We start from the raw sequence: 25,713 nt of genomic DNA, 5'->3' as shown, positions 1-25,713 counted from the left end.
CTTGGGGTTTCACAGAGACTTACAAGTACAGTACCAGCACTTCAATCTCAGGGTTTAGAAAAGCACAGCCTTCAGATCCATGACTGCTGTTTCATTTACTATTATTTTGTTGGTGGTGGAAATGGCTCACTATACTAATTTGTCCGTTTCCCTACATGAAGGAGGTTCTGTGAATGTGAAAAGAAAAGCACTTTAATTATCATTTTAGTATATCTTGTGCTATTGATGCCTATATTGAGAAAAAATGGTACTAGTACTTTATACAGTGTCTAATTTCTGTGTGTTTCATCCACAGTCTGTACATTTGGTTCAGGAAACAGCAGTGGGTTACATACAAGTATACTAATTTAATGGCCAAATTACAATTAGAAAATATCTCTTTAAATGAGTTGTTAGTAGGCAGAATTTTTTTTAATATCTTGGTTCCAATCATTTCTTACATTTTTATCATGAGGACATTTTGTTAAATATTATTTCAGTTACACTAGATACGTACACCCTCCTCCTCTCAGTAACATTTATGTTACATAATTATTTTTCAACTCATATTTTAACAACATATAATAACGACATACTGGTAGGTCAATTTTCCAAATATTCTAGAATACATTTGAGGGATTTTTTTCTTAAAATAAGCTTTGAAGAATATATTAAAAGCTTGGTCAAATCTAGAATCTTTTCATGTTTCATATGAATTCCATCTGTTGGTTGCTACATAAAACAATTAAGACTCATTTAAAACTTGGATTGCATGCAATAAAACTAATAATGTAGAAAAATATTAATACGGTACTATAATACATATGCTTGTAATTAAATAAGAGGTGGCTGACTTTTCAGTGTTTTTTGTCTTAATTGTAGCTTGAAACATTCAAAAATCATCTTGGCATTACCCAAGAAAGTGAAAACGATGAGGTAATTATAAATGATACTTATAACGCAGAGGAAAGGAGTCCACGGATTACAAAAAGCAAGCTCAGACACAAAGCCTCAGTTGCAGAAAAAATAAATAATAATGTTGTTAGTGGAGAGGAAAGCGTGCAAACAACGTCTAATAAGAAGAGGAAAAAGACAGTGTTACACGAACAACTTAATGAGGAAGAAAACCTATGTGAAACTAAGTTGGACAGTTTTGAAAAACAGATTCATGTTTTTTCAAAGAAAAAAACAAAAAGTGTGTTAGAGGCAGATGCATTTCATCAAAAGGGGGACAGCCACATAAAAAGTGCCTTGAATGGAATGAGAGGGAGATCTGAATTAGATGAGGAAGAGCAGCTAATTCAAGCCTATGAGCAGCAAGTGGCTGAGGAAGAAGCAAATGCAATTAAGAAGAAAATAAAAAAGAAACTTAAAGAACAGATGTCTGAAGTCGCCCTCAATGTTCAAAGCCAGGAAATGGCACTGAATAATGAAGTGAGCAAAAAGAAGAAAAAGAAAAAAGAAGTATCTGTTGTATCTGAAGCTCAAACAAGGTATAGTGGCAAACAGCAAATTGGTGTGGATTTAAATCTTTAACAACTGTTTGATTTTCATTGCTGTTGTTGAAATGGAAAGAGTTGTATCTCTCCCCCCCCCCCAACCTGGACATACCATTTTACAGGAGAAAATGTGGTGGTGTTACCTTATCTGAAAAAGCATGTAAGGTATACCAGTTCTTCTCCCTCCTTGCAAAGTTACTTTCTGAGTTGCTGGGAAGCCATGAGTTGTTGCTCCTGTGGGAGGACTCAGTAAGGAGTGCAGGGTCCTTGGTTTAGGTTTAAGATAGAGGAAGGTGGGCAAAATCACATTTGGCTTTATTTCTATTTCCCAGCTCAGCTTCCAGGCACCAGACCAAACTTGGGGAGGATCTTTATTGGCTTAATTGCCTTTCTCTCTTAAAACGGCTTCCTCCTAGACACACACTGTCTGTTTCCTACCTACGGTAGCTTTTTCAGGATGGCCATATCTTTAGAGAGGAGTGAATAGAATCCTAGGAAACTGCCTTATCCCAAGCCAGACTGTTGATCCATGGAGTTCAGTATTTTCCCTGCTGACTGGCAATGGCTCTCTTGGGTTTTTGATAAAAGTATCTCCCGACCAAAGCTGGAGATGCTGGAGGCTGAACTTGGATCCTTCTGCATGCTCAGAAGATGCTCTCCCTCTGAGCTAGGGCCCTCCCCTTTCCCCTTTGTGTTGCCTGGCAAAAGAAATATTATCATCTGGGTTGAGTGGGGCTGTGCCCCTGTTGTCTGTTGCCATGGTGTCTGGGTGAATGGTTCCCACCACATCATCTCTTCCCAGCTTGTTGACAGCCTCTGTTCTGGAACCACTCTTAGCACAAACCCAGCTTGGTGGGAAGGGATTATTCATTTGGATCACTTTCCTTGCTCATCTCAAGATCTCTCTTCGGGGGGCAGCTAAGTCTAGGGGTGGTAGCAATGCATTTGCAATATGTTGACCCTGCCTTCAGTTTACATGGCCTCCTTTTCCTCCATCAAGTTACTGCTGGTCAGCTGACTTAAACTCTGCTTTCTGCTGTTTGGCAGTGATGCCAGCCGTCCCACTCCCTTCCCCATGAGCTCATAGGTGCACCAACTTCAAGCTGCCTTCTGCTGGAATTACCAAGTTCCCATTGGGGAAAGCGGAGCTTCAAGTCACTGCTTGAGTTCCCTGTGGCAATCATTGTGCCACAGCCAATCCCAGCAGAAAGGGATAGGTGCTGATGTCAGGCTCTAATTTCTATGGTGTTAACTGTGCTATAGAGCTCACCATGGGGAAATCAGTAGTGCAGTCAATACCAGCTGGTCTGTTCTCACTACCAGTCATCTGTTCATTGGTGAAAGCAAGCCTTCTTTGCCAACGACAAATCGGGAGCACATTCTGCCTGCTTCATACTTGATATGACATCTAACATCTGGTGCGAGGCAGATGGCCATGACTTTGCTGAAATGGCTTTGGGGGACCCATGTCTGGCATAATTAAGGCTCATGAGCCAGTGGACCCCCACCCCCACCCCCACCCCCGGCATGGCTGACCTCAACTAACCACCTTGGCTGATGGTTGGAGTGTTCCTTACTTGCATCTCTCTGGCAGACAGCAATTATTATGGCAGGGCTGGGTGTATGTATACATTCCCTTGTTTAACAGCGAGACTTACTTCATTGCAGTGCAATGTCCCTCTCTGAACTACAGAATGACCCAGAGGAAGAAAATACTAGCAAAAAGAGATCATTGGAAAAAGCACTCATATCAGAATCTAAAGAGGATGATGTGTTAACAAAGGAACAGGAACTGGAGGAGGATATTGAAAAACAGAAATCTAAAGGAAAGAAACTGAAAAGAAAACCCAAAAAAGGTTTGTGTGGCTACATTTTGAACCTCCGCAAATGTGCACATGAGTACAGAGCTCATTTATGTGGCAGCTTTGTGTGCGTTTAGTGACCTAGACTGCACCATCCTTGTGGCAAAAAAGTTGTCTGAAGTTTTTCACATGTGACCCACTGTGATTTTGCACAAGTGAACTTTCCAAATCTAGGTTGAGTGGTAGCATGTAAAATACTAGTTTGTGCTCATGATGGCTGATTATCTGCTGACTATAAGCATCGGCTCAGCAATATCGAAAGCAACATGATGGCCAGGGAAAATTACAGTATAGAAAACTTTATGGAATAATGCAAAAGTCACGGTGCCAGACTTTACCCGGCGGAGATCAAGCTTGTAAAGCTTTGTATAATCGGCAAAGCTTGATCTCCGCTGGGTAAGGTCTTATTCAAGTAAGTAAAGACTTATTCAAGGACTTTCAGAGATAGTTTGATGTTTTGCATTATTCCGTAAAGTTTTCTGTACTGTAATTGTTTCTGGCCATCATGTTGCTTTCGATATTGCTGACTATAAGCATTGTGCATCCAATTAGAGTGAAAATTGTACTGTGAGCATAAAGGGTGAGTGAGTTGCCCTTACCTCACATTTATTTCAAATAAATATTGAAATAAGGACTCATTTATTTGTTCAAGAATGGTCCTGCTATGTATGAACAACAATTTTTGGAAGTGGTCTATTCATTTGACCACTTGAAACATGTTGGAACATGTAATTGGCAAGTTTCAGCTGTATCTGCTGTGTGTGTGTGTGTGTGTGTGTGTGTGTGTGTGTGTGTGTTAAACTGCTGTTCATGTTAATAGATCACGCATAAAGAGTAATGTTGCTCATACTAATAGCCTGAATTTCTATTCACCTAGCCAGTTTTTGTCCAATAACACATGCCTAGATATAAGCAAACATGCTGTCGAATATACTACCGGTATCTGGTTTTTCATAATGCATTGTAGAACTAGCGGGGCTTGGTAACTACAATAGGTGTTTACAATTTAATTTTGATAATGTTTAATTCTCACTTGAAACAATCTTCCTTCTGCTCCTAGTACTAGAAGAAAATACCCCAAATGCTAATGAAAATACATCACATGTGACTGATGGAAGTGTTTCACCGGAATCAAAACCTGTTTACGATGATAGCCTCGTTTTAGGGGTTTACATCCATCGAACAGATCGACTTAAAACTGATCTCATGGTATCACATCCTATGGTTAAGGTTCATGTGATTGATCAGAAAACTGGTCTATATGCCAAGAAAGAAAATAGGTGATGTTATTCACTTTTAAAGTTTCCTTTCTCTTCTTCCCATTAATTAACTTATCTCTTCAATTTTCCCACACCAAATGTGATTTACTGTAAAGACTTCTCAGTTGTGTATTGATGTCCCTGGAATCTCTTCCCTGCTTAATTTACACTTGCATTTTCGGGATTTTAGTTTGTTTTCATAGATATGTGTGCTTATTCTCTTGAATTTCAGTTGAGCACTCTGGAAATATATGCAGTCAATTGCAGGAGAAATGAAAGGCTACCAAAAAAACCTGACATTCAGTTACTTTTCAAAGTTCATCCTCAAGAGACTATTCTGTTTAGGTAATGTTGCCCATCTATAGAGGGCAGGGTAGAGTGTTCATCAGATAATGTCAGAAGGTAGACTGAATGAGAGGCCAACATGGAATAAGGGTTGCATCAAACCCCAGAGTAGCTTCTAATACATGTAAAGGTCAGAAAGATGACAGCAAAGAAAATATTATTCAACTCTGTGCTCGAATAAGATTTAAAGCTGCACTCCTATGCAATATTTCCTTGGCAGCCCCCTTAAACTAAGTGGAACTTAACTTTCAAGTAATATGCATAGGACTAAGCTGTGCCTCTCATATACGCAATCTCTTATGTGTGATAGGAAGCACACTCCAAGCATAGCATTTCAACTAAATGTCAGGTTTTAACCAGTAAAAAGAATGGGTTAAAATGGTTAAGCACAGAGCACAGAAAAATGCACATTTTTCCCCTAAGAATATAGACATGAATTTACAACCATTTGGATTATTTTCTTTAACTGTGGCTTTCATTAATGTTGCGCTACGTTTGCTTTGAGCCAAAGTTACTCAAGCTGTCCTTGCACTTCATAGGGTTGTGGATTTTGTGCCTAGAATAGTCTGAGTTAGAATAAGTTTAAAGCCAGCTGACACGTGGCTATTGAACGTTTCCATACACACCCTGGTAGCATGAATGCTAGACTGTACATTCCCCACACTTCCCTTTTAAGCAAAAGTCTAGCACAGTTGGACTGAACAGAGTTTATTGTTTTTATACAGCAGCCGATCCGTTTCATCTTTTTATGAACAAGAAAAAGTGGGACATATTCTTCCCATTATGACCCAGCCGTATGATTTTAAACAGTTTAAGTCAACACTTCCAGAATGGGAGGAGCTAATCATTTTCAATGAACGCTTTAACTATTTCCTTCAAGATGCTGAAGAAAGTCCAAGAATAATCCTGTTTTTTGAGGTACAGAATGAATTTCAATTTCATCATGTTACCTTTAATTTCAGCAAGTATCTTTTAATATTTTAATTCATAGATTATTTGAAAGGTAGGTGACATAGGAATTATGGATTATGCCCATTCACGTAAGGACTCCCACTCGTACAACAGAATTTCTCTTTCCCCATGCATACCAAAATCTCTCTTGGGGGTTCCTCCAATTGTAGAGCCAATTTGTTTCGCTGGGGGGGTGTGTGAGGAAAAGACTTGGTACAGAGCATCATGACTTGGTAATAGAGCATCAGCTTTGCATGCAACAGGTCCCAATTCAATCCCTGGTATCTCCAGATACATTTGGGAAAGACTCCCTGCCTGGAACTCTGAAGAGCTGCTGCCAGTCAGTGTAGACAATACTGAGCTAGACAATACTGAACTGCTAAGGCAGTTTCTGTGTTCCTAAGCAGAAGCCATTGCTCCTGTAGATAAGCCAGCTGACAATAGCAGGTGCAAGGTTCTCTAAAAATTTATTCTTAGACCTCCTAACAGCTTTGTAGGGGGGCCTGGGAGCTGGGGAAGGTGACAAAGTGTGCAACAAAGAAGCTGCCAGATGCATTATTTGAGATTTTTCATTGATCCTTAATGAATATCCTAAATCATTTTCTTTTTGTTCTTGTTTCTATTATGTGTTTTGTGCTTTTTTAGCTTGTATTTTTATGCTGTGAACTACTCTGCTATCTACAGATGAAGGGACATATTTAAATCTAACAAATGCAACAAAAATTAATAATAATCTTCCTGAATGTGCCAGCTCTACATGTTTTCCTGCTAAGAAAACCCGTATCCACCATATTTGAGGGGTTTCTGCTTGTTTATTCTAAGTGAGCTCCCCCTTTTTGAGAGCTGAAATGTGCCAAATGCAGGAGAACTCTGGAATTCGCTCATTCTGCGCGCACACACGTGCATGCACAAAAGCAGAGCTCACTGTGTGGGGGTGGCATGGAGGTTCTTTCATAGGCCCCACTCTACCCCTGCAAATAGCATTCAGAGCCAAAAGAAAATGACTTAGACAAAAAAATATTCCTTGTCATAATTGTTGATTTTAACTAAATAATTTTTTTCCCAATTTGGTCAGCTACTTGATTTTCTGAGCATGAATGATGTAAAGACCAACTTTGATGTACAAGCTAAGGAAAGTGGCTTTCGGAAAATCTCTTGGGCATTTCTAAAGGTATTTTATTTGTTTATTTAAATAGGACCTTTCTCCCTAAAGTATCCAAATAAAGTCTAAGCAGAAGTGAACATAAACAACCACTTCTGTACTCAGTGGTGAAACTATATTTCAATCTTGGTTGTGGTAATAGATGAACTGCAAGCACATTTGTCCCATAAATGTACAAAATTTAGATGAGGTAGCCAAAAGAAAATCCCACAAAGGTGTTTTGTATGAAGGTGGAGTTTAGTGCTATTGCATTTCATAAAGCCCCATGTTTCCCCTGTGTGTATTATGGTATCCTTTCAGAACTGAATCTGAGAACCCCTGTGTGCATCTCTGCTGCATCTTATGGTAGAGATGGTCATACCGTGTTTCTCATATTATAAGACATGTCTTATATTTATTTTTTCCTCAAAAAAAACACACTATGGCTTATTTTCAAGGGATGTCTTATTTTTTTCCTCCTCCTCCTGCCGCGGCCGCCATTGCTGCTGCGCCTATCACTATGTCTTATTTTCGGGATATGGCTTATATTCCTTGAATGCTTAAAAATCCTGCTATGGCTTATTTTATGGGTATGTCTTAAAATATGAGAAACAGGGTAGCATAGGCTGACTGAAAACAAAGAATCCAGTTACCAAGGTTCACCAGCAAGTGCACAAAGGCCTGTACCCCTCTGCCAAAGATGAGCCCTAATTCTGTTCTGAGTGGCTTCTGAATGTCAATTCATCCATACAGATGAAGTTATAATCAGATGATCTGCTGATACCTAACTATGTATACTACATCCTCCCATAGGAAACCTGTGCCCACGATCTGCGGTTGCCAAACTATAATGTTATGGTTTTAAATGGTCACATCACAAACAGGGTGATGCTATTTCGTCTTTGTTTATTTAAAACACAGGGTGATGCATTATGAGTCGCCCTGTATTTGCAGCCTGCATCATAAACAATGCCAGGGCAGTTTATATATTTACAAATAAAACAATAATGGTAATTGTTTATCAATTAAAAGACTCCACAAGAACAAATAAAATACTAAAATAAAACAATAATTGTCAAACTGCAAAGCACTTCCCTCCTTCCATATAAGGCTGACTAGATTAATATTTCACACAATCTCAAGTACAGTAAATAAGTTGGTGTCAACTTTGCTTCAGAGGGAAAATCATTCCATGAACAGGAATGAGAAGGCCCTTTATCATAGTATAATGTACCTCATCAAAAAGGGACTTGTCCAAAGTTCTACTAGCATTTAGCTTGTAAAAGCTACATCAGTATCACCCACAACTAGTAATCACACATTTTTTCACTTCGAAAATTTTGTCTTTTCAGCTTGTGGGTGCAAATGGAGTTCTAAATGTTGGTGGAAAACTACGTCTCCAACTATATTGCCCTCCTCCAAGGTCCAGATCGCATCTAAATATTGTGGAAGTTTATGATTGGTGGGCAAAATGTCCCAGAAACCATTACCCCTCAACACTGTATGTAACTATAAAGGGCATTAAACTTCCAGAACATGTAAGTTTATGTTGCATGTCTACCAGCTAAACTTCAGCAGAGATATATCTGTGGGCGTGAATCTGAGAAAAGTGGTTTTTTGTTGGCCCTTTGTAACAAGCTGTAGAACAGAAACAATTGGCATGTTACCTTAAATACTTGAACATTTCACATCTGGTTGCTCCTGTCCAGTCATTGCTGGAACTTTGGCTACTTTTCTGCCAGCCAGGTGCTGAATGTTGTATTTAAAGAGAAGGGAAAGACATCCATGAAGCATTTTCAGCTGCTTCTTTTATTCAGTCTGCTGAAAATCTGCTGAAGTGAATAGACTTGCAATAATAGAGATCTATCAAGGAACCTACAATATATCTGTATTACGTGTATTTTATTTTTAAATGTACAATTTTAAAGATTTTCTTTCTAGATTTCAGAAATATTGGTCAGACTTTGTTCCAGTTCTTCTGGGATATAAGTTCATTTCCATGTTAGATTATGATCCATTCTGCAGTTCTTTTGGATTTATATGTAGCATTAGTCATATTTAGAGTAGACCCACTTAAAGCAATTGACTTAAGTAACAGAAGTCTCTTTCAATGGGTCTATGTAATTGGGTTATGGCTTTCTTGGATATCACCTTGATAGTTTACATCTGCCAAAAGAAATTTGTCCTATTACACTTTTAATCTATTTGTAGGTAGATCCTTCTTTACGGTCTATGATGGCTGTTCAGCAGGAGTATCATTCTCCATCATTCTTGGACCTGCAAAGTGAAGTATCTAAAAAAGCAAATAATTCTGGACCACATGTGAAAAAAGAAGAACGATATAAGTGGTCACGATTTCCTGGACAGGCAAGAGTTTTCATACCTTTGGACATAAGGGCTGTGTTTCCAGGGTGCAATCTAGAATTGTATAGCAGCACTTTCTTGTTTTCAGGTGTAAGCACAAAACAAATGGTTTAATTCCCACCCCTCCCAGTGTATCAAAACAGGGTATGTGAAAAGTCCCAACTACTAATAATTTCCATGTCAACTGTGAAGGTTTTGCAGTGTTGCAGTAGAGGCGTGCGTTAGCAGTGAAGTTTAGACAGTCAAATTAAGAAAACGGCATAATAAAAAGCATGAAAATTAGTGTGTTAGCGCTATTACCAGATTTCTTTGGACCTCTTCAGGCAGTACTTATGTCCACAGGATTCTTTTTCTTTTGATTGTTCATTTTTTAATTGAATGGGTATATATCTTTAAAAAGCAAGACAACCAAGCTAACAATTACATACTTAGCTGGTTGAATGGGAGAAAAAGCTTGTTCCTCAAGCTCATGTATTTCTTCCCCTGCTTCCCTCACTGTAGAGAGAAAGTGATGCGTGCTTTCAGAATTTGCCATGCTGATTGCAAGATCTACCTTACTGAGTCATGCAGATCCTACATTTAAGCATAGGTTTTCTTATGGCAAAACAGTCTGTTACCTTATTCATTCTTTTAAAAGAAGCGTACTTAAACGAACCACTTTTATTTTGAAGGAAAAGCAGCCCTGGGGCTCTAATACAGAATGTTCTCTAGACCAGAACAGGGGTCTTGCTCCACTCCATCTCTACCCCACCAGTGATAAGCAAGTAACTGGCTTAGGGCCCAGATCAGCACCCCATTCTCCCATGCCAGTGAACACACATCTGCCACCGTTCCATTTTTTCTATGTTAACAGCACGTTTCTCCCCAAAAGTTTGCTGTAACAGTCTATCACTGATACCTTTCTGGAAATAGTTACAATTAGTTGATGATGAAAACACAACTGTGGAAATAACGGCTTGCTTTGGAAATGCAGGTTTGCCGTATACCAAATAAGCATCTGTTTTCCCTTCGAGCGGGAGATATGGGATGTTTCTGTATTCGCTTTTCCGAAGACGGACGAACCTTAGCAGCAGGTTGTGCAGGAAGAGATACTTATCCGATTATTGGTAAGTTGCAGCCTTATGGCGTGTTTCACTTTTAATACAAAGCCGCAAAATAATAAGTGTTTTTGTCTCCTGGTTTCATGTTTTTGAAAAGATTATGCTCTCGCAGGCAGAAGAAATTGGTCAGTGGGACAGCGGAGGGAGGCAGTTTTCAGTTTAAGACTGGCAGAGGAGGCTTTCTTGGTAATTCCACTGTCCTGAGGTATCCTAGGAGAGGACATTCTTTGTAACAGCCCCACATTGATGCATTTGGCACCTTCATTATGTAGCTGTGTCAGATGCTGAAGACACACCTCTTTACCCTGGCCTTTGACACCTGAGAGATATATTTTAGGATCCATCCTGTTCTTGTGGCTGTTTATTTAAAACTGTATTTAATTTTTTTAAAAAATTCTTTAATATTGTATTGTTTAAACATTGTATTTTAAAATGACTAAATAAATAAACAAATATTTTATATAAATAAATAAATATTTTTATAAATAAAAATAAATAAATAACCTGCCATGGACCTTATGGTGAAGGGTGGGGGTAAGAAATCAAATAAATGATAAGCAGTTAAGTTTGAACCACATGTCAAGCCTCCTTGGGCTCCATGATTGAAGAAATGATGATTATGATTATATCTAGCCCATACTGGCAAAGGAGCTCTGGGCAACAAACAAAAGATGGGATATAAATATTGGGGGAGGGGAAGAGAAACATATAGATATTAGGTACTCTGAGATGGTTCCAGAAGGTTTTGGGGAAGAAGTAAGTGTTGAGGTATTTGAAGGGTGAACGTGAGGGAGCACGGCTCGAAAGAAGCAGCAAACTTCTACAAGCAAAAGAAGTGGCATGGAAGAAAGTTTGCAGATAGAAATATGTGTAGAAAATGAATGTGGCTTACAGCAAATGATAATGACTTTTGCAGTATTTGTGATTTCTCACCAACCTTCCCTATCGGTGAGCAGTTACAGAGCAGGAGAAGAGGACACTGAAATAGTATTATTGTTCTTGAATTGGAGTGCTTTATAATGCCATGTTGTGAAAAACCCTTTATTTAAAAGTTTACCACACATACATAATTCTCATTCAACCACTAGATGGAAATAGATACTTGCATGCTTATTTTAAATGTGGACTCTTAACATACATCTGGCAGCCACTTCTGAAAATCTGAAAATCAGGTGCTGGTGGAGGCCGGATATAACTATCATGTCCAGTAGCTGCTGGTAGCTTACTCTGTCTGCATTCGTTTAATTCCCTTTTAAAGCTATCTAATCCGGTGACTATTACAACATCCTAGGACAGTGTGGATGTGTTTGTGTGAAGTACTTTTTGAAACCAAATAGTTTCCGTTTGGATGTTTCCTTGATGTTCATGATTTCTTAATTTTACCTATTCCCAACCCCTTAAAAAGCATTTTGTGTTTTCATCAGTATATGAGATTCCTTCTGGGCAAAACCTGGTGGAGTTTTATGGACACCTGAACATTGTATATGATCTTTGCTGGTCAAAAGATAACCAGCATCTCCTTACCGCATCCTCAGATGGTACGGCAAGGTTAGTATAAGTGTGTTCATCTTATTTGAATGGTAACATAAAGTGAATTAACATAATATATGTCTGCCTCTTCCCCTTCTTTTTCACAGACAGGGTGTGGGAGAATTCCATGACAGAACCACTACAGTTCCACTGCAAGGAGGGTGGAACTGTTTTGAGGTTGTTGTTTTTTTGCAACCGCTCCCTACCTTTAGGCCCTTAGTATGTGTAAGGGTGTTCTGGTTATTTAATAAATATCATCCTCATAGGATCACTTTTCTGCAAAGGAAATCTCTTGAGGAGAAAATAAAGCAAAACTCTCTACTCAACCATATTCTACAGACATCTTTTTTCCTGTATCCTGTATCCAGTGTGATGTAGTGGTTAAGAGCAGTGGACTGGTAATCTGGTGAACCAGGTTCGATTCCCTACTCCTCCACATGCAGCTGCTGGCTGACCTTGGGCTAGTCACACTTCTCTAAAAAAAAAAAAAAGTCCCTCACCTCACAGAGCGTTTGTTGTGGGGGAGAAAGGGAAAGGAAATGGTTAGCCGCTTTGAGACTCCTTAGGGTAGCGATAAAGCGGGATATCAAATCCAAACTACTACTCCTCTTCTCTTCACCCTCACTTAATATAATTTTTTACTTTTTATTGTTGCCCTTTCACTCTTGTACTAAAGAAGAGATGAGGATTTTATTTTTATTTAATGCAAACCTCCAGTTACAGCAATGACACTCTGCTAGGTTATACTGGATAAACTGGCACTTCAAAATGGCATTTGCCTGGGAAAAAATACTTAAGGTGTTTAAAGTTAAAACAAAACAAACCACAAATTACTTCTTAAGACAGAGGACAGCACAAAAAGCAAATGAATGTCATTTGGATTCTTCGTAATAATTCAGTGAAGAAATTATACCCATTCTGGATATCTGGCTAGCATATGACTCGGTATTGAAATCACATACTGCATTTTCTAAAAGACATTAAGTTAACAGTTTCCTAAATATTGTTTCCTTCTAGAATGTGGAAGATTGAAGCCCAGGCTACATCAGCCGTGAGAGTTTTCCCTCATCCTTCCTTTGTCTACACTGCCAAGTACCACCCAGTAGCTGAATATATTGTAGTGACAGGATGCTACGACTCTGTCATTAGAGTATGGAATGCAAAAGTGAAGGACATTTATGGGCAGCTTCTACAAGAGTTTGATGGTCACAAAAGTTTTATCAATACATTGTGCTTTGATGCAGAAGGCAAGTTTTGAATCATTTCACTCTGAAAATGCTGTATGCAACAATTTAGCTCATTCATCTTTATAAGAACTCTTGCCAGGTGTGGCGTGACTGTTGTCATTTTGTAGATGGAGGCTGAGAGGTCGTGACAGCCTTGTTGACAGTAGAATGTGGCTAAGCAGAGAGGGGAAAGGTGTGTGACTCATCAGAAGGGCCTGTGCCACCTGCAGAATCTTCTTCCCATTCAGGCCCGTTTCTCAGAAAATGCATGGGCCCTTTAATCAAAGCACAGCATGAGAAAAGCATATATGCATTGTGCAATGCAAATGGGAGACAAATGCTCATTAAATAGTACAGAATAAATAAATAAATAAATAAATAATAAAGATTGTGTGGGAAAATTCATGAGATTAGGCAGAATGTGAGATGACTAGGATGGGAAAAGATTTGATCACATTCAGTGTTGCATATCATATGTGGCATCTGGCCAATGATCTCCCATGTCACATGTAATTGTAAATTGGCGAGGCAAGGTTTAAAATGTTGAGCTTTCATTAATAATTTAAATGCTGTATATTTCTTACAGTAAGCTGCTTCGAGGCCTATGTGGTGAAAAGTGGGATGTCGATTTTTAATTTTTTTTAAAAAAATGTACTGTAATTGGGCCCTAAAACCACGAGACTAGTGATTGTTCTACAACAGGCATAGGCAACCTTGGCCCTCCAGATGTTTTGGAACTACAACTCCCATGATCCCTGACCACTGGCCCTGTTAGCTAGGGATCATGGGAGCTGCAGTTCCAAAACATCTGGAGAGCCACGGTTGCCTATGCCTGTTCTACCATTTATGTGACCATTGTGTGTGCCATGACAGTTTCCCCGAACATACTGGTGTTTCCCCGTGGCAAACTTGTAAACTTTGTGCTTGAGTACTGCTTGCAGCTCTTCCACAGCTTTTCTCACACCTATGTAAGGTGAGAAAAACTGGGTGCTAAAGACTCAGCTCTGGAGATGACTGGGGGACAGGGTGAAACAAGAGTGACAAAAGAAACAGGAAAGGGGCATTTGGAGCCAAAGAAAGAGATGCAAAAGGGAAAAGAGATTTGACTAGAGAATATTTTCTGAATTGCGTTATCTGAATACTGTATGACATTAAGTAAACAAATTACTATTTTCTAGGATTTCATATGTTTTCTGGAGACAGCACAGGGCTGATCCTCATCTGGAATACTTTGGTAAAAGGCAATTCTCAATCACCAATCCAAAGCTGGGGTATTGATAAGGTATATAGATGTTTTAAAGTTATAAAATAACTTCTGTGCAGGTTGAGGCATTTAAGACATGCAATTTTGTGGGAAGATGCTGGACACAAGTAGGTTTGTAGCCATATACAGGAATGCTTAGAGTTTTGTTCCTGTTAGCAGTAGGTAAGTGGTACAAGGGCAGGATTCACCAAACGAGTCCTGCCAGCGGGATTCCCTGCCCATGCCCCCTCCTTGAACCCCCTGTAATTCCATTGGGAAAGGGACTGAAATTTTGAAAATAAAAGTGGTGCAGACATTTGGAATAGAGTAACTTCCCTATGAGAAAATGTTACATCTTTTGGCGCCTTTTAGTTTAGAGGAAAGGCGATTAAGGAGGAACATGATAGAGGTGTGTAAGATTATGTACGGTGCAGAGAAAGTGGATGGAGTTTTTCTCCCTCTGGTATAATTCTAGAACCCTGGGCAATCCAATGAAACTGCATTTTGAAAGATTCAGGACAGACAAAAGAGCATAGTTCTCCACTCAGCACATTGTTAAACTATGGAATTTGCTGGCACAGGATGACACTTGGATGACTTTAAAGGAGAATTAGACCAATATATGGGGGATAGGGCTATCAGTGACTACTAGCCATGTTGGCTATGTTCTACCTCCACATTCAGAAGCCATATGCCTCTAAATACCAGTTGCTGGGAATCAAAAGTGGAGACAGTATGTTGAGCTCAGGTACTGCTTGTGTGCTTCCTATAGTCATCTGGTTGGATACTTTAAGAACATAATTCTGGACTATATGGGTCCTAGTCCACCAAGGCTCTTTTGTGTTGACATTCCTCTCCAGTAGTGTTGGCTGCCAATTTAAATGACTTTCAGGGGGGATTAGACAAACTCATGGATGATAAGGTGGCTCGCAATGATAGCTCTGTACTTACTATAGGAGCATAGGCACTATGCCTCTGAATAGCCTTTGCTCAGAATCAACCATGGGAAATGGACTTTGCAGAGGTATCTGATGTCCACAATGGGTTGCTAGATTAGATAGGGCTTTGCTTTGATCTGTATTGCATCCATGTTTTTACTAGCTCTGTCAGTGTTTTTTTTTTTTTTGTAGGAGATAAATGATGATGATTTTAAAGGGACTGCGATCAGTCATTTAGAGGTACATCCAAATGGAAGGCGTTTATTGATCCATACTAAAGACAGCACTGTGAGAATTATGGATCTCCGAATGTAAGTATCTATTTAAAGCGTTAAAATGATATTTGGGTATAATCCTTTATCTTTTCTTTCCACAAACTTAAAAATAACCTAAATTGCCCTATTATTTCCAGGGGGGAGGGTAGGAGGACCTTTTAGACCTCTAAAAAGTTCTTCCTTCCAGGGGCCACAAAGCAATGGGAATCTAAAAGGGCTCCTGGATTAATTCTGCATTGTTAGTTGGGTAGGTAGGATTTTCCCTGGATCCTACTATGTGGGGCCTGAGCCCAAGTATTTTTAATTTTCAAGCATTAGCAGTCTTTCCTTTGTGCATTTTAGTTAGTAGGTGGGGAGACTGGAAGTAGGAAAGTATTACTAAAAGAAAATCCTCAGAAAATCCCCTAGAACCTTCTAAAAGTAAGATACCTCCACTGATTCCTCAAGAAGTTCTGCATGCTTGCACAAGGCCTTGTGAATGCCTTGAAAATGTTCTGTTGTACCCTCACAGATAATCCAGCACCTGAGAGTTATTGTAGATACACAGAGGGATTTGGTATTCATGTTAGAGGAAGAGAGATGCAGAATTACAATCAATGCAAGAATCCTGCTTTATCAGCCATAATGCCTATCTCATTCATCATTCGGTCCCTATAGCAGTGCAAGGGTTGAGAAACTCTTACCTCAAAATAAAGACTTAACTCAGCTATGGGGGATGATGGTGGGTGGGAGTGACCCTACCAGTAGAGGTACTATTCTTGGACCTCATGGATGCACAAGAAAGCCCTTGTGCCACTTCCTTTGGAAGCAGAGTTCAATTTAGGATGAAGATTCATTTCAGGATGTGGCATTTTTTCACCTTCAGTTTTGGCTTCAAATGAGACAGTTTGAATTTTGACCTGTTGCTATTTCTACTAACTGAGAGCTATACCTTATTTCTGTTTGACTGTATATCAGTTAAGTTTCAAGGGATTAATTGGAATTATGATGATCAAAAATCTTGGTACTGAGAGCCTCCTATTCCTTTGGCTGATGCATCTAGATTGACTCTGCCTCGATCAAATGACCCTGAGATAGGGTCATTCTGTGGTCTGAGGATGTTTGCCTACCACATCCTGAAGTGAAAACTCACAGTAAAATGAAATTCAGCTTTTATAACTTCTTTTTGAAAAAAATTTCTAGCCTTGCCACAAAGAAATATATTGGTGCAACAAACTATCGAGAAAAAATCCGCAGTACTTTAACACCATGTGGAACATTCCTTTTTTCTGGAAGTGAAGATGGTATAGCCTATGTCTGGAATCCAGAAACAGGTATGGAAGTACATTATTTTAAGTTGTTAGAAAAGAACTATATATTTTTTTCATTTACAGGTTACCATATTTTAAATGAGACTTTTCAAATAACTTTGGCATAGAATAAAAAAATGCAGATTTGTTTGCCTTCTATCCATTGCTTCCTGTATGCTGATTTAAGTGACTGATCTTTTTGCCCCTTTCTACTTAATTTGGAAGAGGTGTTTGTGTGTGAGAAGGAGTATCTGAGTTAGTTCACATACAAAAGGCTTTAGCAATCGCTGCTCTCTTTCCCTGCGCACTGTGTGCCACAGTTTCTTCACCTACATTCTAGTTCTTGGTGATCCATAGTTTACTGCTTTATCTGAACTGGGCAAGCTGTGGTCAGCTCAAGCCATACATAGCCCTCAAATCCAGGGTTGGATTGGGTGTGAATAATCACTGTGGCTTGTATCCAACAATTTCATCCTGTTTGGGCAAGGACTTCTGTTTGTGCATGAAACTTCTCCACTTGTGTGCCCCTCATATCTTTTTGGGAAGTGGGGGTCACTCAACCCTCCAGATGTTCAATAGTGAATGGTCTTGGGGTGGAAATAGTGCTGATTCAGACAGACTCTAAGCCACATCTGGCACACCATGAAGCACCTCAGAATGAGGTGTGCTGTTTTCTGAAAGAATGAATTGGGCTCCGAACCGAATTTTCTAGTTGGTGGACAGCACTAGTTTCAGGTTTTCTTATCTTTCCCACCTTTGATTATCTAACTGGCGGTTGTTTATATACTGCTATGGGCTTTCCTCAATACCTTTACTGATATAGTTGACATGCACACCAACAAATAAAGTTTTTCATTAATGTAGACACAGCATAAAAACACCATAGCAACAAAATAGAGCAGCAGTTAAGTATTTTGTACCTGTACAAAAGAGGAGAAGCTAAACATGTTATGAACAGGATATTTGCCTATAATTCTCAAATGGCAAGTATGAGATCATTCTTTGGTCATTGGACTCATTTAAGTCAGACTAGCTGTACTAATGAAGAAATCCATGGCTATTTGAATAAAGCTCTGTCTAACCATTTCTTTTTAATTTTAACTTTCTTTTTGTAGGTGATCAGGTAGCCATGTACTCTGACCTTTCCTTCACATCTCCAGTTCGTGATGTTGCCTTCCATCCACATGAGCACATGGTGTCATTTTGTGCCTTTGGTCAAAACCAGCCTATACTCGTGTACATTTATGATTACAAAGGTAATTTGTGTGTGACTGTATCTAGCATTTCCTAATCTGCAGCGACTGTGACAGGCTATTCTCCCAACTTCGAAGCCAAAGTGGTGGGCAGCTATCATTCCAGCGGCATTGCAGGGATCTCCCCTCCCCTCCCCAGTTCCAAAGTGGGGGTATTTCTTTCTGTAATATTGGGTTGTGGGGAAAGAGATCGTGATCAGGACTGCAATGGATATGGAAATTCCCTCTTGCCAAGCTTCTTAGCTGCATGTGAGAGGGAGATTTTTCACCCAGAGAGCAGCTGTGTTAGGGCTAGACGTTCTCTGCTGCACCCTTGAGTCCTGATGATAATCCCCACCCCTGTGCTTCTAATTTAATATAAAACACGGGCATAGCTGCACACTACACATTTAACATAATGTATAGCTTGGACCTAGTTAAAGCCTAATACACTGGCACAAAGCTCTTGCCAAAGGAATTTACTCTTGTACTTAAATGTTATTTGCCAAGACTATGGCTGCATCTATGCTTTTGGAGTGCATTGCCTGGCCAGTTGTTTCAGAAATAGGTTTTCAAAAATCTTGATAGCCCAAATGAATTTAATGCCAGTAAAATATCAAAGCCAGCTTTTAGCAATGGTGAAAGCCAGAGAAAGGATAAAGGAGGTTATTGTTAGACCTGTCCCAGCATCCCCTAGTAGTAAAGAAAGATTATTGCAATGAAAACGCCAAAAGTGTATTTTGAGGACAGGAGTTTACCCGCCCAGATTGCTAGGCAAGGGGATGTCTGCATTGCCAAGAATGCAGAGCTTCTTTATCAAATCCTGTACTACAAGATAATCTCACCCCTAGGTATATTACAGACATAGGCATTTCAGGGAGCCAGGATGCAGTAGCAGTCTCCCTAGTCACAGGGGCAGTGTCCCCTGAGCTACATCATCCCTGCATGAAGAGAAAAGCTTTTTCGTTTGTGTTTTTTATGCTCCTGCTACAGCTCAATTGTTTGCAGTGGAAGTGGGAGGAATTTCTGATGTGGACATGCTCTTATGGAGCATCTTTTGCAATGCAGGAAAGAAGCCCTCTGCCTCAGCTATTATATAAGACCTTTTTCACAATGATTTTCATTTTTAAAAAAGATTGTAAAAGCAGTGAACAAGAGAACAAATGGCTTTGGGCCTTTTGTTATTCAGAGATAAATGGTTCTCTCTGTAGTGCTTGTAAACTCTGTAGTGCTTGTTCTCTCTGTAGTGCTTGTAAACTCCCCCTCTCAAATCACATATAGTAGAGAAAGTTTGTTTCAAGTATTTATATGCTGTCTTTCTGCTTTCAGCCTTGAGGCAGTTCAGTGAAGTCATATAAAGTATGACTATATTGGCCTTCCCAACTTGCTGGTGTCCAAGTGTTCTGGACAGAAGTGCCAAGTTGTGCCCAACATAGGGGGGGGAGGAGGCGTTGAGTGTGTGTGACATCACACATGCTCCGGTCCCCACAACCTGGCCACGTCAACTCAGCCCGCCATCCCCTGCCTGCCTGCCACCTTGCCTTTGTTTTCCGCCACTGCTGTGAGGCTGAGGTGAGCTCCTTCCCCTCCATGAGGCCCGCTTTGGTGTGTTCCTTTGGATTGCCAGGGTGCCTTCCCAAAAGATTAAAAAAGCTTCTAGGGACCAGCCAGTTAGTGTCCTCTCAAACCTGATAGTATCTTTCTTGATCTGTGGCATACATACTATCCATGCATAGGGAATTAATTATGACTACAGATTTTCAGACTAGTCAGTTTTTTGTGGCTTCTCTGGTCCAATAGTATATGAAGTTTAACAATCTTTTATGAAAAGATGAACTTAATGCTGTTCCAATGTTTTTCATATGCAGTTGCCCAGCAAGAAGCTGAATTAGTAAAAGATTTTAGAGGATTGAATCTTTCCACATCATCTAGAGGTCCACAGATTTTTAGCAAATCTGCTGATATTTCTGGACAAAAAGACTCAATGTCTCCTGCCGACCAGTTTGCCAGTGCTGCAAGAATGTCTCTGAGGATGCAGAAAGTGAAACAAAAACTGGATTCTGTTATGGTATGGTTATTGTTGTTGTTTAGTCGTGTCCAACTCTTCGTGACCTGAAGAGTATGGTTATGGTATGGTTACATTTCTTTATTATTTCCCACTAACTGTTCATCTGTAGTGGGTAAGGTGGGGGGGGGAGGGATTTAGGTTGGCTGCTTCAGTACCTAAATCTCTTTGCACCTTGGGGAGGGCTTCTCCTTGCAAGGAATATTTCTGCTATTTCAGGATGTCCTACTTCATGTGCTCTGCTGTATTAGATCCATCAGAGCTTGAGTGTATCCTACAAAAACAATGTCTCCTCTCTGTCTTCATTTCTGTTGTGTTTATCCAAAATATACATATAAATATCAGTGAGGTTCAGCTATACTGGTCCACTAGTGCTGGTCCACTAGTTTGCATATGCCAAAGAAGCACGGCCATTCTAATGATACAGGCCCTAGCATCTTGAGTCACTGTCTTCTTATCTCTCTACAGGTACCTTTAAAAAAGGAAAGAGTAACCTCAGATACTATTAGAGGTTAACTAAGGTTTGCTGCTTTTCAGCACACATCTCATCATACTATTTATTATTCATTTTACCATATTTAAAATATTTATAGGCTGCCTTTCTGAGTAGAATTCTCTGCAGGCAACTTTGCTAGAAGGAACCACCGCCAAATCCATAGCCTGGCCACTTGCAACAGAAAGTAGGGGGGAGATAACTGGGCCCGATGCTGTTATATGACAGCAGCGAGATTGGTCAGTATCCAGCAAACTTTGCCCCTCCTACTCCATGAAATGCCTCATTTCATGGCTTTCTGCTGGCCCCTGCCAGCAGGGATAACACCAGTGGGCCACAGCTGACAGAAGGCCAGCTTGGCTGGGGGAGCTGAGTGGACCAGCACCTCCATTTAGTGCAAAACCCTCACCTTACTGTGTAAGAGCGAGTTTGGATTGTTCCAACCCATGATAGAAAATCAAAAATATAACAGCCAAAATACACTCTCAGCACTTAATGAACTGACAATAATAAAACACCTACCCAGTCAAAAAGAAAGACAGTTTCCACAGATTAAAATCGTTGTTGTTGTTGTTTAAAAAAGCACAATATTTTATAATAATAATAAAAACAACAGCTCACAAATAGATGTATAGCATCTTGAAAGCATGTTCTTACAAGATGTACCAGCCAGGGTTCAGTAACACTATCTCTTCTCTAGCTGCATTTCAGACAGGTTTGCAGCAGTAACCCTGCTCTGTAGGGATAAGTGTGGTATTTCCTAGATAGCATGCACTTTGCTGTCTCTCAGTATTTTACCTCCAGCACTTCCTATTTCTGTCCCATTTCCAAGTGGTGGGTCACAATAGCCTTATGCATCCCAGTAGAGTTTAATACAAGGTGGTAAAAAGATTTACATGCATGACACAACAATTCAGGGATTTATCATCTGAGATCAATATAATTAAGTATGAAAAAGCTGTAAATATATTGTTATTACTTAAGGCAAAATAGGCACACACACATTGTACACTTTTATAGCTGCCAGAAGCAAATGCCATAAATGCTTCAGAACTAAATGAAAGACCTCTCTGAATCTTGATTGAAGCAAACATAATTACAATTTTTGGCATGTCTTATAAGTGACAAATGTTTATATTGTACCTCCCAAAAGTATGTATAATTATGTGTTATCTTCTGAGACTGAGAAAAGGTGTGGCTTATTCAAATGTAGATGTATCCTTGTATTTATAAAATAATCATAGTATTTTACATTTGCTTTCATTTGACATACCGGTAGTTGCAGGGGTTTTTTATATTCATCTCAGTAAGTTTAATAAATGAACTCCACTTTTGCTTTCCCTCCTCTCTTCCATTTGTACCCATTCTTTTTTGGCAATCATAATTTTTACTAATTTCAATATACAAGCTACCTTTTAAGAATTTTTCTCTCTCTTTGTCTTTCCCTTAGCAGTGATAAAATTCAGTGTAAAAGCTTTCATTCAATTTATTTGATTTTTCTTAATATTTTCCAGGTTTTCTAGTATGGATTCCATTATTGAAATTCAAGAAAAAGCAAAGCCAGGGCTTGGGTGTATAGGCTTTATGTAGTTACTCACTGACAAGGATGAGGCAAGCACTTGCACATCAGGGAGGCTTAGAAATGAGACACACACACACACAAACACTGTTCAAATACTAGCAGCCCATTTTGGATCGATCAAATATGTGCTAGTTTGGTTCAGTTCTCAAAATGACTTGCAATTTTAGATCCCCCAGCATCTCTGCTCCACTGCTACCTAGCTCACTTAATATTGCAGGCACATGCTGGACCCCCTCAATCTTAGGGGCAACCTGGAGCCTCTGGTTGGAGGTATCAATATTTGGGGGAGGGCACATTTTGTCAAAATACAACACTTTCAGTGGTGGTGGTAAGCCTAGGTTCAGGCTGGGATCCAAAATTGCCATTGAGGACTGAGCACGTTCAGTATTATTATTATTATTATTATTATTATTATTATTATTATTATTATTATTATTTTATTACTATTAAATACCCCGTCCATCTGGCTGGGTTTTCCCAGCCGCTCTAGGCAGCTTACAGAATATATAAAGCATAATAAAGCATCAAACATTAAAAGCTTCCTGATACAGGGCTGCCTTCAGGTGTCTCCTAAAAGTTGTTTAGTTCTTTATCTCCTTGACATCTGAAGGGCGGGTGTTCCACGGTGAGGGCACCACTACCGAGAAGGCCCTCTGCCTGACTTGGGGGAGAAGCAGAAAATCGGGGGGGGGGGGTAGCAATGCAATTGAGTATCCTGGAGAGTGGAGCCAAAGAGGAATGCGCCACATTGCAATGCTTTGTAGCAGTCTCATTTCTGTATAGCCAGAGCAGTCCCAGTTATCTGATGCAGTTGGGTCCTTGGATAGGCAAAACAGCACTATCCACACACAAGAGGAAAGGTATCAGCAGACTTAGGGAAGCCTCAGCATCTCTTCAAACCAGCCCCAAAGAGACTTTGCATGCTCAGCGTCCACAGAATGCTGACCAAGTAATGGGGATAGACAGAAAGGAAACCAGAAGGGAGAGGAATGGAATGAATCAGGCCCATACTGTTGGTTTCCATTGCAGGTCTCATTTGCAACTAGTTTTGGGTTGGATCCAGAGTTCATTTAAGTGCTACTAAGTTTGTGGTAGTTGAGGGACCCTTCAGAACAGCATGGGAGGTGGTGCCTACAGAGGGAGGGGCAATCAATTAAAAGACCTTCCTCCTCAATCCAGAAGGGAAGTCTATGGGATTGCAGTCTCATCTTTTAATAGGAGGAACCCTACTGTTTGCTGAGGGCAAATTTGGCTCCAACTCTGATTGCACCAGTACGGTGCTGCAGTGTAGTTGATTCTTTTCTACAGCTTTTGAGAAGTTCTGCAGGATGTTTCAGAGTACAAGCAACTTGCATTGTGCTGCACAGACGTAAGACTAGATATGGGTATGGGAGGTGCCGTCTGCCTGCAAACTGCACAGAGAAACGAGACTCTAATTTTAGAGTCTGGTGGGTATCTTCCACATGCAAATGAATCCTTACTTGCATTGGCAATAGCTAGGCAGCAGCTTTTTCTATGATGGCTTACTTTTCTAGAAATGATGTAGCAGAACTGTAAATACTCAAAATGCATTAAGAAAATTTCAATATAGGAAAATATTTTTTCCAGTACATTCTTTACTAATACTAATTGGCTTTGCCTTCCTTGTCGTTATTCTGTGAGCAATAAGTGACATATAAATAGCAGCAAGTAATATATTTATATGTAGGATCAAAGTTCATATTTGCATAGATTATATTGCAAAACTATATTTTTTGTATTAGAGTGGTTTTGCATGTGGGGCTGCTCCGGTATTGAACAAAAGAGTGCAGTTTTTCTAATAGCTGACTATTGTCAGCTTCCTAGTCTGAGGAAATCATGATTTAAGAACTAATGTTTGTTCAAGAACAGCATGTCCCAAAGGCACAAAACTTCAAAAAGGAATCTTAAAAACAAAAATACAAGGCATGGTGACTTTGCCAGCCTAATTTGACTTGCAAGCATATATGAAAATTTTGATTCTATTAGTTGAAAAGGTCACAGCACTGAATTATCAAAGAAAACCCAGAGAAATAGTTATTCACTTGTCGGGTCTTGAACTTGCTTTAATTCTCTTTATTTCTGTGTACAATTCACTTTTTTTACATGAAAATTAGGCCCATTGAAAATGTATATTTGCATAATTTACATAGAACTGCCATAATACAAAGAGAGAATGCAAAGCAGCTTTGTTTAAACTTGGCAGAAAGTATGTGGCCTTCTCTTTAAAAGCACACACACACAAACCCATCCCTGACATTTTTGTACTTGCAGTTTTACTCAACTCAGACTTTGTAGTAAACTGTCTGTGATAAAACTGTGGTTTATAGGTGAAGCAAGCCCAGTGCATTGTGAAAAAATGAGTTGATTGGTGTTAACTATCTTAGCCAACCTTTTCTTGTTGTTGAAAAGGTGTTTAGCAATCCCTTCCCACAGCCTGCATTTCAGAAATGTGGATTGCTTCACTGTGATTGTCCCATAGATGTTTTTACATGCTGGCCGATTAAAAGAAAGGAGAGGGGGAAAGTAAAAACCAGGCAGTATCAAGAAGCACGTGTCTACTTTACCTATTTACCGTAAAATAAACTGTAACATATTTCCATTTGGCTCATGTGCCTCACAAACTGATAATAGCTCAGTAACAGCTCTAATAAGTGCTTGGCTCCACAGGTTGTATTGGGCAAGTGTCAGGTACTTCTGCTGTTCACTTTGGGGAGAGGGGTGTTGTGTGCAGATGTATCTCTGCCTCCTCGTTCTGCAACCTGCCTGTTCCCCTAGAAAAGTAGTTTGAGTGCATTTTCAGGAGAGAAGAGCCTGAGCATTGACTCAGGAGCAGAGAGAATCAGGAACATGCATACCCCATTCATGAGAACAGAAGATTCTTCCCTTTAGGCAGTGGGGTGTTTGGCTAAGTCAATGTTTAGAATTTATGTTGGGAATATGATTGGCTCTAAAGAATTCCAATGGAACTAATTCATTTCATGTGGGTGTGCACAAGGGAGCTTCCTATTTAATTTTATCTGTAGTCCTCTGTTCTTTGTGGAGTTCAAATTGCACCACTGTTATGGCATATTTTACATTGCTGCTGCTGCTGCTGCTACCACCAGATAATCATAGGCAGAGACATATAAGAGGGTAAGGAATTATATGTGTTTCCTGTAAACATTAGTTTCCTGAATAATAATTAATCATTATTATTCTTGTTAATTTATTACCTGTCCTTCACCCCAAGGTGGGTTACAGCATTAAAACACATTATTAAAAACCATTCAGAACAGCTTACAACTATAAAAAATAAGGTGGGCCCTAAAAACATACACAA

General features: G+C 39.6%; 1 protein-coding gene across 3 annotated transcripts in view; it reads left to right on the top strand.

Annotated features, from left to right (window-relative positions):
- Positions 1 to 25,713, top strand: part of AHI1 (Abelson helper integration site 1) — a 62,766-nt gene that overhangs the window by 7,650 nt on the left and 29,403 nt on the right. For 2 of the 3 annotated variants that reach the window (XM_035108912.3, XM_088667261.1), the window contains exons 4-18: positions 862 to 1,472; positions 3,147 to 3,334; positions 4,401 to 4,620; positions 5,670 to 5,862; positions 6,971 to 7,066; positions 8,389 to 8,574; positions 9,248 to 9,403; positions 10,374 to 10,506; positions 11,925 to 12,048; positions 13,048 to 13,277; positions 14,435 to 14,538; positions 15,630 to 15,748; positions 16,895 to 17,025; positions 18,117 to 18,257; positions 20,102 to 20,301. In XM_035108912.3, the coding sequence (XP_034964803.1) occupies positions 862 to 1,472; positions 3,147 to 3,334; positions 4,401 to 4,620; positions 5,670 to 5,862; positions 6,971 to 7,066; positions 8,389 to 8,574; positions 9,248 to 9,403; positions 10,374 to 10,506; positions 11,925 to 12,048; positions 13,048 to 13,277; positions 14,435 to 14,538; positions 15,630 to 15,748; positions 16,895 to 17,025; positions 18,117 to 18,257; positions 20,102 to 20,301 (2,832 nt within the window). The remainder of the gene's footprint in view (positions 1 to 861; positions 1,473 to 3,146; positions 3,335 to 4,400; positions 4,621 to 5,669; positions 5,863 to 6,970; positions 7,067 to 8,388; positions 8,575 to 9,247; positions 9,404 to 10,373; positions 10,507 to 11,924; positions 12,049 to 13,047; positions 13,278 to 14,434; positions 14,539 to 15,629; positions 15,749 to 16,894; positions 17,026 to 18,116; positions 18,258 to 20,101; positions 20,302 to 25,713) is intronic. The other variant, XM_035108917.3, reaches the window with a different exon arrangement.

The sequence above is a fragment of the Zootoca vivipara genome, chromosome 3, assembly GCF_965207765.1.
Source record: "Zootoca vivipara chromosome 3, rZooViv2.hap1.1, whole genome shotgun sequence".
Classification (NCBI taxonomy): domain Eukaryota; kingdom Metazoa; phylum Chordata; class Lepidosauria; order Squamata; family Lacertidae; genus Zootoca; species Zootoca vivipara.
This window is presented reverse-complemented; position numbering and strand designations above follow the sequence as displayed.